At 36.0% G+C, this 23,592-nt stretch overlaps 1 protein-coding gene across 6 annotated transcripts in view; it reads right to left on the bottom strand.

Moving 5' to 3' along the window:
• Window positions 1-23,592, bottom strand: part of COL25A1 (collagen type XXV alpha 1 chain) — a 444,588-nt gene that overhangs the window by 37,474 nt on the left and 383,522 nt on the right. For 4 of the 6 annotated variants that reach the window (XM_038581924.1, XM_038581925.1, XM_038581927.1 and 1 more), the window contains exons 19-25: window positions 18,550-18,612; window positions 11,811-11,879; window positions 10,978-11,022; window positions 9,400-9,444; window positions 8,402-8,479; window positions 1,646-1,669; window positions 1,001-1,045 (exon numbers count right to left, since the gene is read on the bottom strand). In XM_038581924.1, coding sequence (XP_038437852.1) covers window positions 1,001-1,045; window positions 1,646-1,669; window positions 8,402-8,479; window positions 9,400-9,444; window positions 10,978-11,022; window positions 11,811-11,879; window positions 18,550-18,612 — 369 coding nt within the window. The remainder of the gene's footprint in view (window positions 1-1,000; window positions 1,046-1,645; window positions 1,670-8,401; window positions 8,480-9,399; window positions 9,445-10,977; window positions 11,023-11,810; window positions 11,880-18,549; window positions 18,613-23,592) is intronic. The other 2 variants (XM_038581926.1, XM_038581929.1) reach the window with 1 other exon arrangement.

The following is a 23,592-nucleotide window of genomic DNA, read 5'->3' as shown; positions in this document are numbered from 1 at the left end:
TTATAGTAGAAAAATAACTTTCTATGTGCTAGCTTTCTGTTTTTAAGTATCTTGAAAGAGAAGGGTACAGAAGCTAGCGTGAGTGTGTGTGTGTGTGTGTGTGTGACAGACTAAGCAAATAAACTGCCTTAAAAGGCATCAACAAAAGATGGATTTCAAAACTACTTGAATCTCCTACAGAACTCCAATGATGAAAATCATATTTCAACACACATAGCTCAGTTCTGAAAAGCTAGAGACACTGGCTATGTGTTAATTGCTCAAATGTGGTTAACGAACTAAGTTTGACTTTGGATGGATAAAGCTAACACCACTGATAAATTTGAGATATAATCAAGTAATTCCAGGTTTCTGCTCTTCATAGTCGGTATGTTTCATTAGATAATATTTAAATGGCAGAATGTCTGAATAAATAGAATAGGATGTGCTATAAAAAATGACTCAAAAATGATTCCTCAAATTGTCATCGGCAATAACATCATGCTAAAGCTTCTCCTGTTCTTTTTATTATAAATGAATTGAAGGGAAAAATCTTTTTTAGTGTTAGAGTAAATTTTCCTTCAATCCTCTATACAAATATTTTCCTTTTTTCATACACTACAGTTAGTGTATATATGAATATATGTCAATATATAAATATATAACACATATTATATAACTATTATTTATATAAAATATCTATAATAATTATAATTTCTATAAAACTTGTTTTTCCCTCTTTCAATATTCTGTGTTTCTCAGTATCCTCCCTCTAAATTGAATGCTATTCTTATTTCTCTCCCTTCTTTCCTAATTTTCCTTTTTTTCTGATCCCTCTTCCTTTATCCCGGACCTCAATGTCTATTCTTAGCTCTCTGGAGCTGATCTATTCTTAGATCAGCAATATTGCTGATCTCTTCTCCAGCAGTTTTTAAGAATGATTTTTCAAAGATACAGATATTTAAGTTGGGATTCCCTATACCGTACAAGGTAAATGGAAACAAGCAAAATGAAGAATAACCTTTGGCCCTTGTAGTCCTTGAGGTCCAGGTGGTCCAGGGGGACCCTAAATCAAGAAAAGACAATTTTTAAAAAAGTGGTAAGTATCTGTATTACAATTTATGCTTTAAATAATAAGTATGCTATATATTTCTCTTATTTCTGTCATAGTCAAACATCCTCCAAAATTAATTTGCAACAAGGACAAATTTACATGTTATACAATTATAAAAGTGACCTACTTATATGCAAAAATATCAATACATTTAGGTAATATAACACTGAAGACGCTTTTGAGTTGATTTTATAAGATAATGCAAAACTGCTGCTGTGTCCCACATTCATCTCCTTGGGATGAGTTAGCTTACTAATATTACCTATATTTCTAGACACCCAGACTCCCCCCACCCCCAGAAAGGATTTGATTTCCCAACCACTAAAGAACAAAGCTATTATTATAAGGCCAAAGACTTTAAGAAAAGTAACAACAACTTTTTTTTGTTTGTTTTTGGTCTTTTCTACTAAGCAAACAAATGATTTAATAATATAAGGAAGCATAATACTAAGTATCAGACAAAAACAAGTGCTACATTAGTACCATTATTACCGGCATGCATCAACACCAAATAAAAGTCACAAACCACAGAAATCATGCAATAGGAGTTACCGTGACAGTTAAGGTGGTAATCCTCTGTTGGGAAAATGTATTGACAAAGACAGAGTTACCTATTTTGTGTGCTAAAGTACAATAATACATTTCTGAAATAATTCATTTTTTAGATATGTTTTAGCAAGCCTGATGTCTTAAAAGGGACTGACGAGATAGTGAGAACATATTATCCTATCTTTAAATGAATACAGTATAGTTGTAAAGATTTGGTGGGGCGACAGGCATCAGAACGCCATTCATCACCTGATGAAAGGTTGTTTTTTAAACTAGTTTTAGATTCTCCTTTTAAAAACTATGCATAAAGAAAACAGAAAATGTCAAGATTTTAATTCACTTGGTTAAAGAAATCTATGTAGTAAAATGGTGTATCGTAGAGGTTTGTTGGCAGGACTGTGAACCAAGAAACTGCTATTCACAAGAGTTCCATTCCAGAGCACTTCAATTAAAGAAAACAGAAATATCCAATTGTATGTATAAGTTATATTTTCTTCTTTTTAGTCTATAGCTTATTTTTTGCATTATAATTAGCTTTTTTTGGGTGCCATGGATAAAGATAGGAGTTGACATGGAATTCATCCAGTTTCTTAGTGTAAAGTACCAGAGCACTGTAACAAAGTATATTGTCAAAGTATGAATCTCCACAACATCTGGTCCTTAATCCATTAATCATTTCTGCATTAGTGTTTTCTATAAGTTTAAGTCCTATACTAAAAGTTCTTTTTGTGTGCGTGTGTGAGGGAGAAAGCATGTGCATGTGGGACCAGGCGAGGGGGTGGGGAGGGAAATGTGTGGGAGGGCAGGATGGAAGGTAGGGGGTTAGGAGGGACAGAAGGAGAAGGAGAGAGAGAATCTCAAGCAGGCTCCACACCTAGCATGGAGCCCCTGGTGGGGCTCAATCTCACCACCGTGAGATCATGACTTGAGCTGAAATTAAGAGTTAGTCATTCAACTAACTAAGCCACCCAGGGACCACTTGTGCTAAAAGTTCTGTAGGACCCATAACCACCAGATATTATCATAGAGGGAGCACATTTTCCATCAGCAACTCTGCTCACAGAGAAACGTTATCCAGTTAATGTAAACTTGTGAATACTAGTTCAACACCATCCCTTTGTTTGCCACTCCTCCATTCCAATTTCTGGTTGAGGTTGCTGCTATTGTTTATTATTGTTATTGTAGAAAAATAATCTTAATATTATGATTTTATTTCAAACACTTGGGTCTCTAGTGACATAGTCATATATCCTTAGAAAGTAATATGGTTATGAATGTCTACAAATTATTGATGTTTATATTCTAGGATAAAATCCATCATGGTTATTATAGCTTCACAGAAAACACAGTAGAAAAAAAGCGCACCACCAGAGCTTCTAAGACAAAGGGCAAAGTGGCCATAAACTGGGGGCAAGTTTTAAGAAAAATATCACAGCCCAGATTTTTATACTATCATATCTGTGTAACATAAGGTACCACTTAGTTTATTCTTAAGGGATTCACCTAGAGCAGGAGTCAGATTTATGGTTATGAGAAAGCTACTTCTTTACTCCTATAAGTAGGTGAGTCATTTTTAAAAAGGCTATTAGAGTATTATATAGTAGAAGTAATTTCTTCATCACTGCCTTCCAATTATATATTATATTTTTAACTACAAAGCAGAATCCTCAAACCTTAGAGGGAAGGGACTTCACAATTTGAACTCTATGAGGTTTTCCAAATGTACCATATTTGAGTTCTTTTTCCACCTGGACACAAAATTGTCTTTTTAAAAAATGTAAGGATAACAACATGTTTTATAATGAGTTGCATAATAAAGGTGTATTATTAATGGTAACTGAACTACCTAACAGATGGAGTTTATGTCATCTTGTCAATAAGTATATTTTGTGAGACCTAACAGTTACATAGGTGAGTTTTATCCAGCTAATAATAAGAGAACAAATGGCAAACTAAGCTTAACTTCTCAACAACATAGTTTTTACCACCATCCTGAAGCACCCGTGTGCAGGCACACAGAGACATCCTAAAGATGTTGGCTTACTCTGGATTTCTTCTATCTGGTTTTTCTAAGTTGAACCTATGTGGACTCAGTTGCATTCTCTCTTGAACTCCACGAATGATCGGAAAACCAGAATTTTTGGTAGTGATGAAGAAAGACATGTTCTCTAGTGAGGCACAATGTGAAATGGGAGGCATGAATTGGAGCAACTGCAAACAGGCTGAAGCCTTACAGGTTGTGATTTAATCTCTGAGATGCTTATGTAATCTTTTTAGAATTAAAGGTTATTTTTTTTCATTTCTCAAAATTATGGAAACTGAAAATCACCCATATTTACACTAGACAATGGGTTTAAGTTAGATGGTATTGAATGTTTTTAAAAACTTGAGTTAGGAAGTAGGTTTTTACTCCTAATTTTGGAAACTTAAAAATAAAAATAAATGGCTTATGGCAGATGTTTATGCAGATAACAATTTTCAATAAAGGCAAATTCCAACAGAGGTAAAATTTTATATTTCTAATGTGATAGTTTTATAATTATAATGTACACCCGTTTACCTAATTATTCTAGATCTTTTAGGCAGATTTTTTTGTAGAGGAGGCGATAATAAAATGAAATCCTTCGGGTGCCTGGGTGGCTCAGTTGGCTGAGCGACTGACTCTATTTCAGCTTAGGTCATGATCTCAGGGTCATGAGATCAAGCCCTGAGTCAGGGCTCCATGATCTGTGGGGAGACTGCTTGAGATTCTCTCCCTCCCTCTCCCTCTTCCCTTCCTTCTGCTTGTGCTCTCTCTCTCTCTGAAATAAATAAATAAAATCTTTTTAAAAAATGAAATTGACAAAATGGTGAATATCTATCACTGGTTAAGAATAGAAGAAAAAATGTCTACTACCTCTTCTCAGGCTAATGGCTTAATCAATTTTATTAGGGGCCTTTGTTCCAGTACTCTATTAGGAAAACAAATAATAATTTTAAAAACTATAAGCTATTTACGAGCCTAACACATGGTTGCCCTAATATCCCTATTACAATAATAAATCTTTAGGTTGAGATATAAACATGAATTAGTTGACTATGACGGATATTGACTGGTTTCCTATCATATAGAATTTAAGGTGGAAGAAGAAACTGAGCACATATATTGTTTCATGTCAAGACCTAGGTGTCAATTTTTTAAAAGGAACAGTGTGTTTACACATATTAGCAAAGAGTGTTCAGGAGCTCCTAAAAAGTGACCCAAAGCATAATATTATATTTTATGGACTCTTAGAAAAAAATCTATTCCCAAATATCTTTACAAAGAAGATCATGAAATATAGATATACCAAGTGACTTCCCCAAAATGACTCAGCTAGTTAATAGTAGAGGGGAGATCAAAACAGATTTTTGGTTTTAAGCTCAGAGTAGCTTGCTTCATGCCTGGCTCTATTCATACAAAGGATACTTTAGAAGACACAATTTTTTTCCAGAAATGGCCATGGCCTATAATACTGGAGCATTTCTTGGAAGCTAAGAGAATGTACACCTTTTAAAGTGGTAGTAAGAGTTATGGTGTCACTGAAAGAAGTTGAAGGGAAATCTACAACATGGCTAATAAATTAAAAATATTTCCTTATATTTTATAAGTAAAAGCTTTGAAAACATAGTAGGCACACCAAAACTACTTATTCTCTTTCTCTCTTTCCTTCTGCATGCAGTTATCAGTTTGTATGGGAAAAGGAACAATTTAGAAATCTGGTTCTAGAGCTTAACAATAGCCCGGGGACTACTGCTTATGTCTAATCCACTTGCATGGAGGAGCACTATTTCAAGCTCTTGACCAAACATACTGACCAAGCAACATATCTCCAAGTGGTAAGCATGCTTCTCCTTGTATTTACCGGAAGAAAAAGAATGAAATGAAAAGAAAAATAGGCTGAGCGGACCCTGGGTGGCTCAGTCAGTTGAGCTTCTGATTCTTGATTTTGGTTGAGGTCTTCATTTCAGGGTGGTGAGACTGAGCCCGGAGTTGAGTCAGGGCTCTGCGCTCAGCATGGAGCCTGAGTCTTGTCCCTATCCCTCTGTTCCCTGCCTCCTGCCCCGCCCCATGCTCTCTCTTTCTCTGAAGTAAATAAATAAAATCTTTTTTTTATAATAAATTTATTTTTTAAAAAGATTTTATTTATTTATTCATGAGAAAGAGAGAGAGAGAGAGAGAGGGAGAGAGGCAGAGACACAGGCAGAGGGAGAAGCAGGCTCCATGCAGGGAGCCTGACGTGGGACTCGATCCTGGGACTCCAGGATCACACCCTGGGCTGAAGGCGGCACTAAACCGCTGAGCCATCCAGGGATTCCCCATAAATTTATTTTTTATTGGTGTTCAATTTGCCAACATACAGAATAACACCCAGTGCTCATCCCGTCAAGTGCCCGCCTCAGTGCCCGTCACCCATTCACCCCCACCCCCACCCTCCTCCCCTTCCACCACCCCTAGTTCGTTTCCCAGAGTTAGGAGGGTATTATGCTGAGTGAAATGAGTCAATGGGAGAAGGACAAACATTATATGTTCTCATTCATTTGGGAAATATAAATATAAATATAAATAAAATCTTTAAAAAAACAGGCTGAGCTGAAGGCAGATTCTGCAAAAATGACTCAATAAATGCTTTACTAGTTAAAAATGGCAGTTGTAGAAAAGAAATAAAGAGGATATAGAAATGTAGATCTACCATAATTACATACTAGGAATAAAATCATAAAGATGGGGGAAATAATTTAATCAAGTACAAAATGGCAAATATTTAAAACTAATTTGGCTTCAAGCAAAGAAATTGATTGTACATGTATGCTAAGTGTACTCACTCATCAATCAGTCACCATTTGTTCAATATTTACATGCCCAGACTTTTGCCAGGTATATTGGAGGATATAAAATAAGCATGAGACATACTTCTGTCACCAAGAAACTTACAATCTGGTAAAAGGCAGGACTCAAATAAATTATGTGATTTGATAACAATTAATTAAGTTACTGGGCCCTGACTGCTAAGGTTTGAATGCATCAAAAGGAAGAATCATCTAGTCGCAGCAGTATATTGTTGGATGGGATTGGATGGGTGAGAGAAAAGGAAGAAGTATGGGATAAATCAGGCAAAAAGAGGGTGGTTTTTATGGATATGTTAAATATGACCACTCTTGGGGAAAATTTGTGCTGTGAGGAAATAGAAAATTCTATATAGGAAAGGCAGGATTATAGAGCTTTGAAAGACAGATGAAAGTCAGCTTGATAGAGTAGGTAAAGGGGTCATTGAGGTTTCTGAGCAGATTAGAGCTATCAAAAAAGTGACAGTTTAAGAAAATTAGTCTTAGAGTGATATGTAGAATGGGTAAGAAAGGGAAGGGAGGCACTAGGGACAAAAGAATTGGTCAAGGGCCTGTTGCAGTGGTAGTTCTGAAGCAAACAGGATGTGAACCGAGCTGGGAATGCAGAGAATGAGATCACCTTAGGAGACATTTTGAAAAAGGAAAGAGCAGCATATGGTGAGATGTAATGGATGAGGGGCTAAGAACAGTTTAAAATTACTCTAAAGTTTCTATCTCAAGAAAGTCAAAGACTTACAGTCTGGACTAACAGACAATGATTCATTAAAAAATGGAATCATTTGATTGCTGGAAAAAGTGACCAGTGTAATTGCGTGTGTTGGTAGGAGTTGATAAGGCAATGGTGCATCCCTAGTGGAAATATTCTTTGACAGCCAGAAGTACCTGCAGCTCAGACTTGGAGGTGAAATACTTGGAAGTCACACACAGGAAAACACAGAAGGAATGACTGAACCAAGAAAAGATCAGAGACTTGAGGTTATCAAAAATTACAGGATGACAGAGAAACTGGAAATACTAACACAGAACAAAGAGGACAACTAGAAGAAATGAGAGTATAGGATTATAAAAATCAGAAAGAAAACGTTTCAAAAGGAAGATGGTTTAGTATAAATGTCACAGAAAATCAAGAATAAGGAGTATAATGGGTTGACCTAGAGGTCATTATTGGCCTTTATAAGAGTAGTTTCAACAGATATAGCCTAGAATGAGGAGTCCAAGCATGAAAAGGATGAATAGGAAGCAAAGGTGATGGAGACAAGCCACATGGTCTATGGATTTTTACTCTACAGGTATTTCTCTATGGTAAGACATTATATTATGAATGGTAACAGTAATGAGAAATATCTATTGAGGACTATTGAGGACTGAGTGTGCCTGTATGTGACAGGCACTGTTCTAAGTGTATAATATGTATTTAGCCATTTATTTCTCATAATAACCCTTCAGACAGGTAGTATTACTATCCTCATTTTACAGATGAGGACACTGTAGCACAGAGAAGTTAAATAAGTTCCCTAGGTCATGCACTTAGTAAGCCAAGAGATTTGCATCCAGGCAGCTCTGAATCTAGAGCCACAGGGCTCTTGATTGCTTTGCTAGGCTTGCTTTTGAAGAAAGAAGACAAAGACTGGCAAAATGAGCACAAGTTTTAAACTAGAGAACATTAAGGCATATCTGATGGCAGAAGGTGAAGAAAAGAAAGATCAAAAAATGCTAAGAAATAAAGAGGATATACTGGGGCATGGAGAAGGGGATGGCTTGGTAGCTCAGGAAGGTGTGCTTTGAGCAGTGGAGCCCCCTGGGATCCTGGGGACAGAGCATGGAAGCTGATATGTACACATATCACATGGGTGCTTATCAGTGTCTATGTCAGGGGAGGGGGCAGTTACTTGCCTGCAAGGCTTCGTGGAGGTTGCCATTGTAGTCTATGATCTCGGTGGCTCCCTGATCTCCCTTTTGACCAGGTGGACCCTGTGAAGAAAATGAACCAGGGGAAAATCATGGAAGTTAAGCTAGGCTGTATAAGGGACTATGGCAAAAAACAGAAATAGCAACATGCAGCTCTCTCTGACCATCAATTCCTTTATATAGCCCAACTGCACCTCAGAATAACCATGTTCAAATTTTGTCCCTATTGCTAAGAAGAAAATGCTTTTAACTTCCTATTGATGGCAGATTAAACGTATGAAATCTGATTTTTTTAAGAAAAGAGAGATGATTCGATTTCTGTAACTGTTTTCTAAAAATTATAAAATGTAGGCTAATCTGATTTGACTTGAACATTTTGTTGACTTTAACAATGTTTATTTAAGCATGTCTACATATCCCTTTTTATTCTTCTACATCTCATAGATTGTTTCCTTATTCTTTAAGAAGATAGAACACTATTCTGTACGAAATGCTTGGCTTTCTCAATTGGAACATAATTCCATTAAAATTAAACCAAATAGGGAATGAATATGTCTACCCTACTCATTAGCTCTGTTACTAAATTTCCATTAGTCATGTGCTAATTCTTTGCCTGTCTTTAAAAAAGGCTTTGAAAATATGAGCTATTGCTTTCTTTATAATTGGGTTAATTGAAAAATGGAAAATTCTATTAGCTGTATGATTATGGGCTTGCTATTGGTCAGTTAGCAGAGGGAAAGTACATAGAGTTCTTTAGACTTTCTTCTTGTGGAGCTGATTTTATGTGTTAGAATCTACACACTCATTGCTCCTGGTGACTAAAATAAAAAATAAGAATAAAAGGGGAGCCGCAGAAAAAATCAGTAGTCTATCTCAGTGCTATTATTGGGTATTAGTCTAGATGCCTTGCGAAAAGCCACATGGACACATGAGTCAAATCTGGGCTTATAGGGGCCAAAAGCTTAGATGAGAAATGTACTCACCCTTGGTCCCAGGGCTCCAGAGTCCCCTTTCTCTCCACGATCACCCTTCCCCCCATGAAAATACAAAAACTGAATTAGTAGCAGAGCCAACAGTCCAGAAATATCTCAAACCTAAGGATACATTTAATACTATGCAGCAGAACCTTTGATGAACTTCTAAAGTGGAAATAACAACTAGAAAAACGACAACCACTGACATAGCAAATGCTTCTTTAAGATACACCATAAATTCCCTTTTCAGATGACAGAGTATCTTGGAATAACAATATATATGGTAACTCTCTTACTAGGGATCTTTAAAAGCAAAGCAAGTGGTTTCTATGATACCCAAAGTAAGCTTTTACACCTCTCAGAGTGAGCCGTGTTAATATTTTTTAAATGAAGAGATTTGGGACAAAAGAAAAAAGAGCCAATCAATTGGGTTCTCTGTTTTCTGAGAAAAAAACAAAAGAGGTGTGTAGATAATCTGGACAGGGAAGGAATGGAGAGCTCAGTCTAGGGAGTTTTAGAAGGGGAAGGTCACCACCAGTGAGGCCTCTCTATGATGATGATGAAGATCTAAGGAAAATTCTAAACATATAGGCCTTTTAATACTCAGAAGGTGCTGAAGTGGACAGCAGCTGGCTAGGCCAAGTTGGCAGGGCTGAAGGTCAGGGGTAGGGCAAAACCAACTGTGTTTTTCCAATGCAGTGAGAAAAATCTCTAAAGTTCCATTCATGGTGTTATTACCCAAACTGGTGAGAAATCAGGAATAATCTAAGCATCAAACCACACAGCCATCACTCTGAGAATACTCAAAATTCTCAGAAGTCTAAAGAGAAACCCTAGAAGAGATTTGAACCTGTGTATATTTGAAAGTTCTTTAAGACAGCTTTAAATTTGTAGTGTTCTTTTCCTAGGTGGAATTCAAATCATTTTAATATGTCTTTCAACATATTTCATAAAATGGATAGGGAGCAGTGAGAGAAAGCAGGAAAAGGGATTTTAATTTTTTTTCACCCGCATTATACTAATAACATTGACCACAATAACTAAATTCTCTACGAGTAGAGAATTAATAATTTTTGCTGTTTTCCTCATTTTTTTACCCATTGTTTCATGTTATTAGTTGACAGCATCTTAAATAACATGATTCTGCTAACAGTATATGGATTATGGCAACTATTATGGACAGTATGGTAAAGGAAAGAATTTCAGTTGGTGGTGAAATTTTAATGCCATGGAAGGAATCAACTAACTTAAAAGCTAAGTATAATTTGAACATTTATCACAAAGATCGCCAGAAAATAAGTAAGATAAACCCTACATAATGTAAATTTTAAAAAGTCTTTTTTTTCCCCAAAGACACTATTCTTATGAAATGGGAAATACAATTTCTCTTAAAGAATAGTCTGAAGCACAAGAACACACAAAAACGAACAATATAAAACAAGTCAATTGTTTTGAGATATTATCACAGGGATGAAAATATTGCAGATCCCAATGTGTGAGAGTTTAAAATGTGATTATCTGTGGAAGAGGCAAAGGCAAGCTCTTGAAGGCCTCAAGTTACATTCAAATGGTTATTTGGTTACTGACCTTTGACCCCTTTGGCCCTCTAGTTCCTGATTCACCTTGTTTTCCCTATTATAGCAGAATATGAAGCAGGAAAAGAGAATGACAAGAGGAGATAAGAACAGAAAAAAGAAATTAGCAGTGACTCAGAATACTGAAGAAAAATGGAAACACTTTATTTTAATTGCCTCAATATATGGCTCTATGTAATGTTGGCTATTATAACACAAAGCATAAATAGTTATCCTCATGTCATTGGTTCATCCCTGGTCTCTCCACCACCCTCATTCCATTATAATTCTGAAGACTGCCCACCCATCAGTGGATGGGAAGAGTTCTGTGAATAATCCTCATTAGTCTCAACAGTGTTGCCATAAATCTCTTTTTCATCAAAGAGTGAATCATTTCCTGTGTCTCTAGGATGGCTTATTAGAATAAAGTGTTACCATATTAGTTTGCAGGAAGTTTAGAGGAATAAAGATTGAACAGTGAAATAAATTCTTAGCTCTGATATTTTCAGGGTGGTACACACCTTCAAATTACATAGAAGCTAACACAGCATGCATCAACATTTTTCTCAGTAAGCTTTAATACACATTGAGTGATAACATGTTAATACGACAGTCCCTCTTTACATCTGGATGTGTTATTAAATTTGTTAACTGAACAGAACAAATTGGAAAAGTTGAATTGTAAAACTCCTTTTGAAAAGGAAAAACAGTGTGCATTTCAATAAATTGTGATATTTTGCTGTTTTAATTCCCATTGAAGAACTGTATTCTAGTTTAATGTTCTAAAGTAAGTTGGACAAATTTCCAAACCAAAGAAAGCTATTGTCAAATACAAGAATAACTGACCTTTGGTCCAGGGGCTCCAGGCTCTCCTCGTTCACCTCTTCCAGGAGGTCCTGCCTCTCCACGTTCACCCTGTCACAGAATACAAAATAAATAAATGGCAATTCCTCTCCCCCCTCCAGGCTTGTCCCTGTAGGTTAATAAGTGAATTGAATAAAATCAAGGAAAGCACAGAGTTACCATTTATTTACCATGTATCCTGCATTGTATTAATCTTAACATGGATTATCTCATTTAATGATCAAAACAATTATTCAATGTTTGTATTATACCTATTTTGTACACATGAAAATGGTTTGGTAATGCCTGTCTGATAACTATGTTGGTAAATAGAAGACTTTCAAAGGGAATTGATAAGAGCCATTATTATATCTTAAGACAGATGTTGACACAGTTTTCATTCTGTAGCCACTTTTTAAAGATCTGCCAGGAGGAAGCATGGCAAAGCAGTTAAGTACCAGGTTTTGCAATCTGACATCCTGGGCTTTAATCCTGGCTCTGCTTTTTTTTTTTTAAACCAGTTCTGTGTTTTGGGACAAATTAGTTAAGTTCTGAAAACCTCGATTTTCTCTGTAATGTGAAGAAAATTATAGTACTGATCTCATAACTTATAAAGGCAAAGTGCTGAGAATAGTGCAAGATATATATATTTGTTATAGCTTTTAACTATATTCATCGCTCTATGAGGTATGAACATGATCACTGATGATCTAGTTAGAGAAGATCCACATAAACAAAATAGTTAAGAATTAAGGTGTAATATAAGGCTAATACGTGGGAGAAAAGAAAATCCCATAGGGTTTTGAATGGTCCAGATTGGCTCTGTGGAGGTAAGACTTGAGTCATGTCCTAAAGGATGGGTAGGGTATTTTTTATAATTATTGTTTCTTATGACTGTGCTGTTGATGAATCCAGCAGCTGCCTAAAACACTTCACATGCATTATCTTACTTAACCCTTGGGATAAATGAGAAAGTTGCTAGTTCCCAGAGTCTACAGATGAGGAGACTGAAGCTCAGAAAGGTTAAGTAACTTGTCCAAAATTACAAAGCTTTGAAGTGGCAAGCTATGATGTAAAACTAATTGTGCTCAATTTTCAACATTTGCATAAATGTTTTTGTAAATCTTTTGCACATATCTGGTCATTTTCTTAGGGTAAATTCCTAGTTGGGGAATTGCTGTGTCCAAAAGTACAAACATTTGAAAAGCTTGCCAAATCACTATCCAGGAAGACTGTGTCATTTTCCATTCCCGAACATGGAGTAGAAAATGTTGGCTGCTTGCTTGATGGGTAGACTTGCAATAACCAAACAGGTTTGGAATTGAGTGGTGATGCCATATTTATGGGTGAGAAAGGCACCCTCCTCACTGAAGAAATTGATTCATTGTGGAAAGGAAAATAAAGTAGCATTGGATCTGTCCTGGGTGATACTGGGCTCTAAATTCTAAGATCTTTATCTGTATCATGCCCACTCTGGAAAGCCTTGGGATAGTGCAGGGGAGGATGGATAGATTAGGGCAAGGATTAAAGAAGGCCCAGCAGGTTCTTCAACATGAGCTGAAAAGAATGTGAAAATGGAAAGCCTGGAAGAAAGGCAAGGGACTTGTCTGTATGGAAGAGACGGAAAAGATGTTACAGAAGGGATTTTCCAGGCATTAGAGATGGAAGGGCCTCTGTTGGTGTATGGAATTCTAATTTTTATATATTTTTATTTATTTATTCATGAGACACAGAGAGAGAGAGAGAGAGAGAGAGAGAGTGAGAAAGAGGCAGAAACACAGGCAGAGGGAGAAGCTGGCTCCATGCAAGGAGCCCGACGTGGGACTCGATCCCGGGTCTCTAGGATCACACCCCAGGCTGCAGGCGGTGCTAAACCACTATGCCACCGGGGCCGCCCGGAATTCTAATTTTTAAAGATGTACCATATTTGGTCTTTCTTTTAATATTTTACAGAAGAATTCTAAAATAGTTAATTATACGCTTATTTTAAAGAAAAGCAAAAACCTGAGAAAATCCTTTATCTATAGCATACTCTAGGAGCAGAACCTATATATCTTTACCTAGAATCACTTTTTGTCACAATGCCCCTAATAAGCTTCTTATCACTGTATGGAATTATGTATTGTATGAAAATTATGTGTTACATGAATTACATGTTATGTGAAAATTATGTGTATACTTCTTTCTCTCCTTCTACCTTAGTCTCCCACATACTGGAATGTAAGCTTCAGGAGAGTAGACAATTTTTGTTGCATTTACTCCTCATTCTCAAATACTAGAAAAATGTCTGGCAAAAAAAAATGTGCTGAATTAATGAATAAACATTGTATTCAAAGCATTCAGAATTATTTGTAATAAAACCCCCGTTCTTTAGACTGATATAGGTCTCTCCCAGACACTGATACAGATGTTGAGGATACGGCAGTACATAAAAACAGATTTTTAGATATCATTATACATCTTCCTTCCTTATAATCTCTCTTTACTGTGTTGGGGGTATGCAGGGTTAGTTTATTTTTTAAATCCAAATTTAGTGGTACAAATACAGACTTGCCTACACAACTGGAAAAAGGCCACTGTTCAACTGAGAGAGAATTTTAAATAAACTACTTTTCCATTATGATACTAAATTCATGTTAGAAAGGCAATTCAGCTGAAAATTGCTAGTATTGTTAATATAATTGTTAAAATACCATTAGTAAAACAAATATCCTACCCACATTCCTTCTTGTGGACATATAAAACAAGTACAGTACATTCTTTACTTTTACTGGGAATTCAGAACAGTATTTGTTCAAATCAGGCTGGGTTCTTCATGAACAGAAATCAATGTTGATTTTTTGGGTTTACATCTGGATTTTTTTGAAACTCTACAGTAGTTTATTTTTATTCTTTAAAAAGATGTATTTATTAATTTGAGAGAGAGAGAGAGAGAGAGAGAGACAGAGACAGACAGAGGTAGCAACAGAGAGCATGTGTGGGGAGGAGAGGAAGAAGTAGGCTCTTCACTGAGCAGGGAACCCAACATGGGGGCTCGATCCCAGGATCATCATGACCTGAGCCGAAGGCAGATGCTTAACCGACTGAGCCACCTAGGTACTCCAACTCCAGAGTAGTTTAAAGATTTTATTTTTAAGTAATCTCTATACCCAACGTGGGGCTCAAATTCACAACTCTGAGATCAAGAGTCTCATGCTCTACTGACTGAGCCAGCCAGGTGCCCTGAAACTGCAGAGTAGTTGAAAATCAGTGAACTAAAGAAATGATATACAGGAATGAAATCCATTCCCTACTACCTGTGTTTTTTCTACTTCCTCCTTTTTAGAAAATGAAATGCTACAAACATTTAAAGATCTAATTCATGCCTGGTTCTCTCTGGTATTGACTAAGTTTTCTATTTGTGCTGATCTATGAGGCTGGCTTCTTTCTTTACAGGGCTCTAAGGCTGCAAGTCTGAATAAATACAAGGTTCTCATATGAACACGGAATCCTCATTATTCTCTAGCTTTCTCTCTCTCTTTTTTCCAGGAAAGCATATTTCTTGTGTGTATCAGTTCAGGCATTCCTCACATTTTGTTAATAAGCCTGACAGCTCATTATGTGAAAAAGAAATTGCTTGAGAAAACAGCAATTTTTGCATAAATTCTACTGAGTTTCAGTCCCCCTTAGGCCACACATAGTTTCCATTTACTAGGATTAGAGTTATTTTCTCTTGATCAGTGGAAATGAGGAGCCCTCTGTCAAAACAGACCATGAACATATTTCCTAGCTCTTAGAAATCATCCTGGCTTACTTCTGGTGAATACAATACATATTGAGGCAAAGACTTCTACAGTTTAAAAATAAAAGAATGTAGTTTGATCTAATTTTGCTCCTTTGATTCATGAGTCTGTCATGAGTAAAGTTCCATCTTCAGAGCTATACCTTTTTATGTCTTACTGAGTAGATAAAAAGAGAACTATGGGTTCGACTACATCCATAAAAACATAATTTTTTATACGGAGGCATATAGATTTCGTTTTGGGGCCCTCTCCAGGATTGCCAAGTGGAAGATCATGAAATGGTTTTCATTATATGATCTTTCTGCAGACATTATTCAGGATAGATCCTTTTGAGATGAGGCACGTAGGAATCTATATGACATCAGTACTTGCCTTTGAAATCTAGGGAGTGAGGGGGGAATAGTAATAATGTTTGATTTACAGTATGTCCTAAAATTGGCAATAAGGTGCAGAAGTTAATGAGTTCTATCTCTCCTCATCAGAATGCCCCCATTTTTTTCATACAGTCAGGAGGCAAACAGCATCATATCTTTTTAGGGATAATTTGGGGGAAATGAGCAACTAATATATTTCATTATCCTGTTATCCTACCTGAGGTCTTCTGAAATTAACTTCCTATTACTCTATTTAGTATGGTATTCCCATTAGAAGTGTTAGTAATATGTACATAGGAAACCCAAAAGAATCCACCCCAAGATTGCTAGAATTCATACAGCAATTCAGCAGTGTGGCAGGATACAAAAATCAACGCCCAGAAATTAGTGGCATTTCTATACACTAACAATGAGACTGAAGAAAGAGAAATTAAGGAATCAATCCCACTTAACAATTGCACCCAAAAGCATAAGATACCTAGGAATAAACCTAACCAAAGAGGTAAAGGATCTATACCCTAAAACTACAGAACACTTCTGAAAGAAATTGAGGAGGACACAAAGAGAAGGAAAAATATTCCATGCTCATGGATTGGAAGAATTAATATCGCGAAAATGTCTATGCTACCCAGGGCAATTTACACATTTAATGCAATCCCCATGAAAATATCATGGACTTTCTTCAGAGAGTTGGAACAAATGATCTTAACACTTGTGTGGAATCCAGAAAAGACTCCAAATATTCCCCAGAGGAATATTGAAAAAGAAAAAAATAGCTAGGGGCATCACAATGCTGGATTTCAAGTTGTACTACAAAGCTCTGATCATTAAAACAGTGTGGTACTGGCACAAAAATGGACACATTGATCAATGGAACAGAATATAGAACCCAGAAATGGGCCTTCAACTCTATGGTCAACTAATATTCGACAAAGCAGGAAAGACTATCCACTGGAGAAAGGACAGCCTCTTCAATAAATGGTGCTGGGAAAATTGGACAGCCACGTGCAGAAGAATGAAACTAGACCACTCTCTTACACCATCCACAAAGGTGAACTCAAAATGGTTGGAAGATATAAATGCGAAATAAGAATCCATTATAATCCTAGAGGAGAACACAGGCAACACCCTTTTTGAACTTGGCCACAGCAACTTCTTGCAAGATACATCCACGAAGGCAAGAGAAACAAAAGCAAAAATGAACTATTGGGACTTCATCAAGATAAAAAGCTGCTGCACAGCAAAAGAAACAGTAAGCAAAACTAAAAGACAACCTACAAAATGGGAGAAGATATTTGCAAATGACCTATCAGATAAAGGGCTAGGATCAAAAATCTATAAAGAACTTCTTAAACTCAACAGCAAAGAAACAAACAATCCCATCATGAAATGGGCAAAAGACATGAACAGAAATTTCACCAAAGAAGACATAGACATGGCCAGCAAGCACATGAGAAAATGCTCTGCATCACTTACCATCAGGGAAATACAAATCAAAACCACAATAAGATACCACCTTACACCAGTGAGACTGGTGAAAATTAACAAGACAGGAAACAACAAATGTTGGAGAGGATGTGCAGGAAGGGGAACCCTCTTGCGTGGTTGGTGGGAATGTGAACTGGTGCAGCCACTCTGGAAAACTGTGTGGAGGTTCCTCAAAGAGTTAAAAATAGAACTACCCTATGACCAGCAACTGCACTACTGGGGATTTACCCCAAAGATACAGATACAGTGAAAAACTGAGACACCTGCACCCCAAGGTTTATAGCAGCAATGTCCACAATAGCCAAACTGTGGAAGGAGCCTCAGTGTTCATCAAAAGATGAATGGATAAAGAAGCTGTGGTCTATGTATACAATGGAATATTACTCAGCTATTAGAAACGACGAATACCCACCATTTGCTTCAGTGTGGATAGAACTGGAGGGTATTATGCTGAGTGAAGTAAGTCAATCAGAGAAGGACAAACATTATATGGTTTCATTCATTTGGGGGATATAAAAAATAGTGAAAGGAATTAAAGGAGAAAGGAGACAAGATGAGTGGGAAATATCAGTGAGGGTAACAAAACATGAGAGACTCCAAACTCTGGGAAACGAACAAGGGGTAGTGGAAGGGGAGGTGGGCAGGGGGTTGGGGTGACTGGGTGATGGGCACTGAGGGGAGCACTTGACAGGATGAACACTCGGTGTTATGCTATATGTTGGCAAATCTAACTCTAATAAAAAATATACAAAAAAAAGTGTTAGGTAATAGGTATTTTAGTTCTCTATTAGGCAAAAATATCTGGTCACCTAAACAGTAAAGTCATTCCACACTTATTTCAACATAATGTACTAAAAATATATGACATAATATTTCAGAAATAGGGATGCCTGGGTGGTTCAATGGTTGAGCATCTGCCTTTGGCTCAGGGCATGATACCAGAGTCCTGGGATCAAGTCCTGCATGGGGTTCCCCACAGGCAGCCTGCTTCTCCCTCTGCCTATGTCTCTGCCTCTCTCTCTGTGTATCTCATGAATAAATAAATAAAATATTTCAAAAAATATTTCAGAAATAAAGGAAAGAGAAAATTCAACTTACCTTTGTGCCTGGTAACCCTGGTAAGCCTGGTTCTCCTTGAGGACCAATGAAACCTGGTTCTCCCTTTAAAAAAGATGGCATATGAGATTGTTATTTATTTGGCAGTAAATAAGTATTTAAACTGATTTACTTTTACTGGGATTTTAGTCCTTTGATTGTATGCAGCTTTCTGCTGAAACCTAGCTACTGAGTATAAAATTAATCAGAATTGGTTTTGGTCAGTGAAAATACTCTGAGCAAAGCTTTGGAGAAATTGAGAAAGTGAAAGTGAAAAAGGAGCCAGATAAATGTCTTTACAAATTTCTTTCTCATCTGTTGTCCACCATTTCTTAATATTTACTACATTAAGATCCATTATGTTAGGGTAAATGTGGTAGGTGGCCTCTAAGATAGGCCTCAATGATCCCACCTCCTGGGTATTCATGCCTTTGTGCAATCCCCTCTGCTAAAGTGTATATTGGACGTACTGACTCATATCTAATGACCAGAATATATTGGCAGAAGTAATGGGATATCACTTCAGAGACTAAGTTATAAAAAGACTGTGGCTTCCATCTTGGGGATGCTTTCTTGTTCTCTCTCTCTTGGATCACTTCTTTTGGGGAAAGCAAGCTGCCATGCTGTGAGCAGTACTATAGAGGAATCCACATGGTGAGGCCCATGGTCTGCCAACAACCATGTGTGTTGGCAGCATGAGAGCAGATGGTCCACCCCAGTAGAGTCTTCAGATCTTCAGATGAACCACAGACCTGGCTGACAGTTTAATTGCATCTTCGTGGAAGACACTGAGCCAGAGGCACCCATTTGAGTTGTACTCAAATTCTTATTCTTCCAAAACTGTGAAATAATTGTTGTTAGTTTTGGGGGTAATATGTATGGTAGGCAGCAATAGATAAACTGATACATAGGTGGGGCTAGGGAAGAGATCAGGAGTGTTCAGCATGAAAGGAAAAGTACTCTCCTTGCTATACTTCCAAAACCTTGTCCCCACTACCTGGAGGAAACCCAGTTATGATATAACAAAATATATATTTGATATTGTTCCTGGTTCCTTGCACAGAGCTCTTAAAACCCTTGGAATTTTCTGATAAAAGAGTAATAGGAGTATCTTTTGTTATTCATTACAAACTCCTTTCAAACATATCTGAGTTTATTCTAATGAGGAGACTTGGTGGGTTCTTAGATAGCTTCAGAACAGGGGGCTATAAAAATCTTTAAACAGTAGGGATTGGAGAGCCTCCAAGTTGGTGAATACATCAATGTGCTTGTAGGATGGTACATCTCAACTCCATGGGGACAGAGGCTCCTGTGCTTAAGACTCTTTTGACTTCACCCTACAGATCTCTTTATTTTCATCTTTTATAATAAACTGTAATAACATGGCATTTCTCTGACTTTTATGATCATTGTATGTATAATTTTTATGGTTATTGTAGCCAGTTATCAAACTTGAATGGGATGAAGTACTCTTGAACTAACAAGCAACTCAGAAGTGCAGGTAACCAGGGGACCTAGTATTTGGGATTGGGGTTGAAAGTGACGGGAGGTTTGTGAGATTGAGCCCTTAAAACCTGTGAAGTCTGACACTAACCCTAAGTAGTTGGTGTCACAATAGGATTGAATTGTAGGACACCCAGTTGATGTTAGAAGATCGGAGAACTGGAGAATTGGTGTTGGTAAAGACATCACGTTTGGTGTCAGAAAACACCTGAGACCAGTGTTCAGATATTCTTCAATATCCATAAAATGTTATTTTCTTTTTAACAGTGTGAGCTCAAATGTTAAGAGTCTAACTTCCTGAAATCTATAGAAAAGTTTTAAAGCAAAAAATGTCATGGCTCTGTTCCCATACTTACTGCTTTCCCCCCCCATATGGATTATTTCTGGAGCAGTCGCTAATATTATTTAATACATTTGATTTTTTCTAATGTAGCAATATTTCAACATTTGTTTTTTGATACTTAGAGTTGAGCAGGAAGATACAGAAAGGATGTTTTATGAGAAATCTTAAAATGTCATCAAATATTTTGAAACATTTGAGTTTTAAAAATAAGCTGCATAAAATCTTGGGTACTGGGTGGAGAACAAAAGGATATCACTACCACAAAATGTAACACATTGATACAGAACTCAAATATATTTATCTCTAGCTCTGATGCTCATGTACTGATTTAAGAAAAAAAAAGGTGGAGGCTAAGTAATGCTTTAGGCTTATTGTTTGTGAATTTTCTGCAACTCTATTCTACCTGTTTCCGTATCCTTATACATAATGGAAGGGAGACTCTAACAAATAATTTTTGGATAATCTCCTAATGATCTAAAATGAAAATCAACAATATTAGGAGAAATCAGTGGTGACCATTCTACTCAAAAAGGAGTTTAACTTGTTATTTTAAACACAAAAATCACAAGAATACATTTATTTACAAATAAGATACTTATCCCAATAAAATTTCATATACAAATACATAAATATCCTCTGTCCACCTCTCAAGAAAAAAGTTATAATAAAATCAATGTGTATCATTAGTAATGAATTACTGTTATGAAATTTTAATGTAAGTTAATAGGTTAAAAATTTATGGGTAGAAAAGATTCTTGCATATCTTCAAGTAGAAATGAAGTGATCTCACTATTTAGCAAAGCAAATAGAACACCATTAAAGCATATTAGTGAAAGAGAAGAAAAAAGTGTAAATGTTGAAAAAAATATTTCTTATTCAGGTTAGTGTTTAGTTTATAAAAAGATGAAGCATGCAGTTTCAAAATTCACAAATAAGTATATAAGTGGCCAGACAAAAGTGATTTGTCTTCCTTTAAAAAATATAGAATATACATTAAATTCTCCCAAGGAAAGTATAGGAAGTTCTTTTAAATTGAATGTTTTAAACAGAGGGAAATTTATTTCAAGATAAAAAATTAGCAATGCATTTGACAGAATGATTTTAGCACTGCTAATATTGGCTAACTTTAAAGACTTTGAGTATGATTAGTTTTACCTTATTTCATTCTAAGAAAGCATCTACCATATTGATGTATTCATTTCTTATTTCAATTTATTAAAGGGGAAAACAGCATACTAACTTTAAGATCACAATTTTATGTTTATTTAATTCCAGAGCTCTCAACCACTTTGGAGACATTATCTTAATCCTCTCTATATCTTGGCAGAATGGGGAGGAAATAATCATTGGTCTCTTTTCTGTTTCAGGCTTGAAAGATAATTGTTGAAGTAAATAATGCATAAATATGTCTACTCATGGTCTTGAGCTGGTCAGGTTGTGTTTTTGACTCCTTAAGCTAATGCCAGAGGTTCTCAAAGTGCTTTTTCTTGTATTATTTACTTGTATTATTGTGCACAGTAGGAAAAGTTCATTGAAAAGGTTTCAGATTCCACATTCCATTTAACCTTTAAGAAACTACCATTTGTAGACTTTGGGGTAGTATCAAAGAAGAATATCCACAATTTTATGAAAACGCTATTAAAATAATCCTCCCTTCTCCAATGACATTTCTGTATGAGGCTGTTTTTCTTCATCTACTTCAACTAAAACAACAAATTGCAACAGATTGAACACATATGCAGATATGACAATCCAGCTACCTTCTGTTAAGCCAGATACTAAAGAGATTTGCCAAAAAAAAAGTATAACAATGCACTGTTCTTGCTAATTTTTTGTTTTGTTTTAGAAAATTCAGTTATATTTCACAAAAAATGTTTAACTAACATATAATGGGTTTAGAAATTCTTTAGTTTTAATTTCTAATACAGAAACATCAATAGATATAAATCTACATAAATGAAAATTTTTCAATCCTAGTTTTGTGTGGAAAGGAGTTTTGAGACCAAAATTCTTGAGAACTGTTTGTACCAAGGTATAGAATTGAATTAAAGCCTGGCTTTGCAAATTGGAATCCTGAGGTGCCCAATAATGGAAGATTCTGCTGTTGTAAAGGGGTGGTTTAGTCAAGACTTATAAGATAATGCAAGCAAAGCACTTAGTGCTAAGTGAACAATAACTATTTGTTATTATTGTTGCCCTTGTAGTCTCAAAAACGCTAGCTATCATTTAATTGTTGTTGTTAGTAATAGTATTACAGCATCTCTGCAACTAATTGGTAATATACAAGATAAGTTCTTGTTTCTCTACAACCTGTATAGGGCTATACTCAATACCACTCCAACTTCTTCCAAAAAGTAACCCTAAATTTTCTCATGTGAATATATCATTGTTTCATGAGTAATATCCAGCTGTCAGAGACTTCAGGACTGCAAAAAGTCTTTACAATCTTACATGTGTATAAGGTAGAGAAGTGACAGGTGTACTAAGAATGAGTTTTCTTCCTGTACAGAAGGAAAAGGAGAAGATGTTCATACCTACTGAATTTCTCTAAATAAATATAATCCTTTAAAAAAAACCTTGCCTCTTTGACAAAGACTGATTAAAAATTTAACCTCCTAAAATGTCTAGGAGAAAGGCCATTGCAACTTATGGTTTTGTGGCAAAAAAATAAAAAAGGCAATGGGTTATTCTACTATAGTCATAATACTAGTTAACCAGGGTAGAGGAAGGAAATTACATTAGGAGGAGGTAGGGGTGCTTTCCTAGCTGAAATATGATCCAAACACAAAACACCTTTGGGAAAAAAATCTTTGGAGAAAATCAGACTACAAAAATGAGGTTATGTAAATTTTCAGGGCAATGAGCAGAAGTAATTTTTTATATTATAATAAATATATATATATTTATTATATATAATAATTCTCAAGGTCATTTTTATACATCTAATCTTATTTAATCAATGGGAAATAAGATTGCTAAATTGAAAATTATTCTCACATAATAGCTTGAGTACCCAAAATAGGGGAGAGATACAATAGAGGAAGTTGGAATGACAGTGCAATTAAGTTCTTATATTACTTTTAATGAAGGGGCAATTAAATTTAGAGTTTTAAAAAATTTATAAGACAATTACTCGAATTAGAAAATCCAAATTATAATTTTTATGAGCCATTTTAGGAATAAACATGAAAACATAAGGC

The sequence above is a fragment of the Canis lupus genome, chromosome 32 (genome assembly GCF_011100685.1).
Source record: "Canis lupus familiaris isolate Mischka breed German Shepherd chromosome 32, alternate assembly UU_Cfam_GSD_1.0, whole genome shotgun sequence".
In the NCBI taxonomy this organism is placed as follows: domain Eukaryota; kingdom Metazoa; phylum Chordata; class Mammalia; order Carnivora; family Canidae; genus Canis; species Canis lupus.
This window is presented reverse-complemented; position numbering and strand designations above follow the sequence as displayed.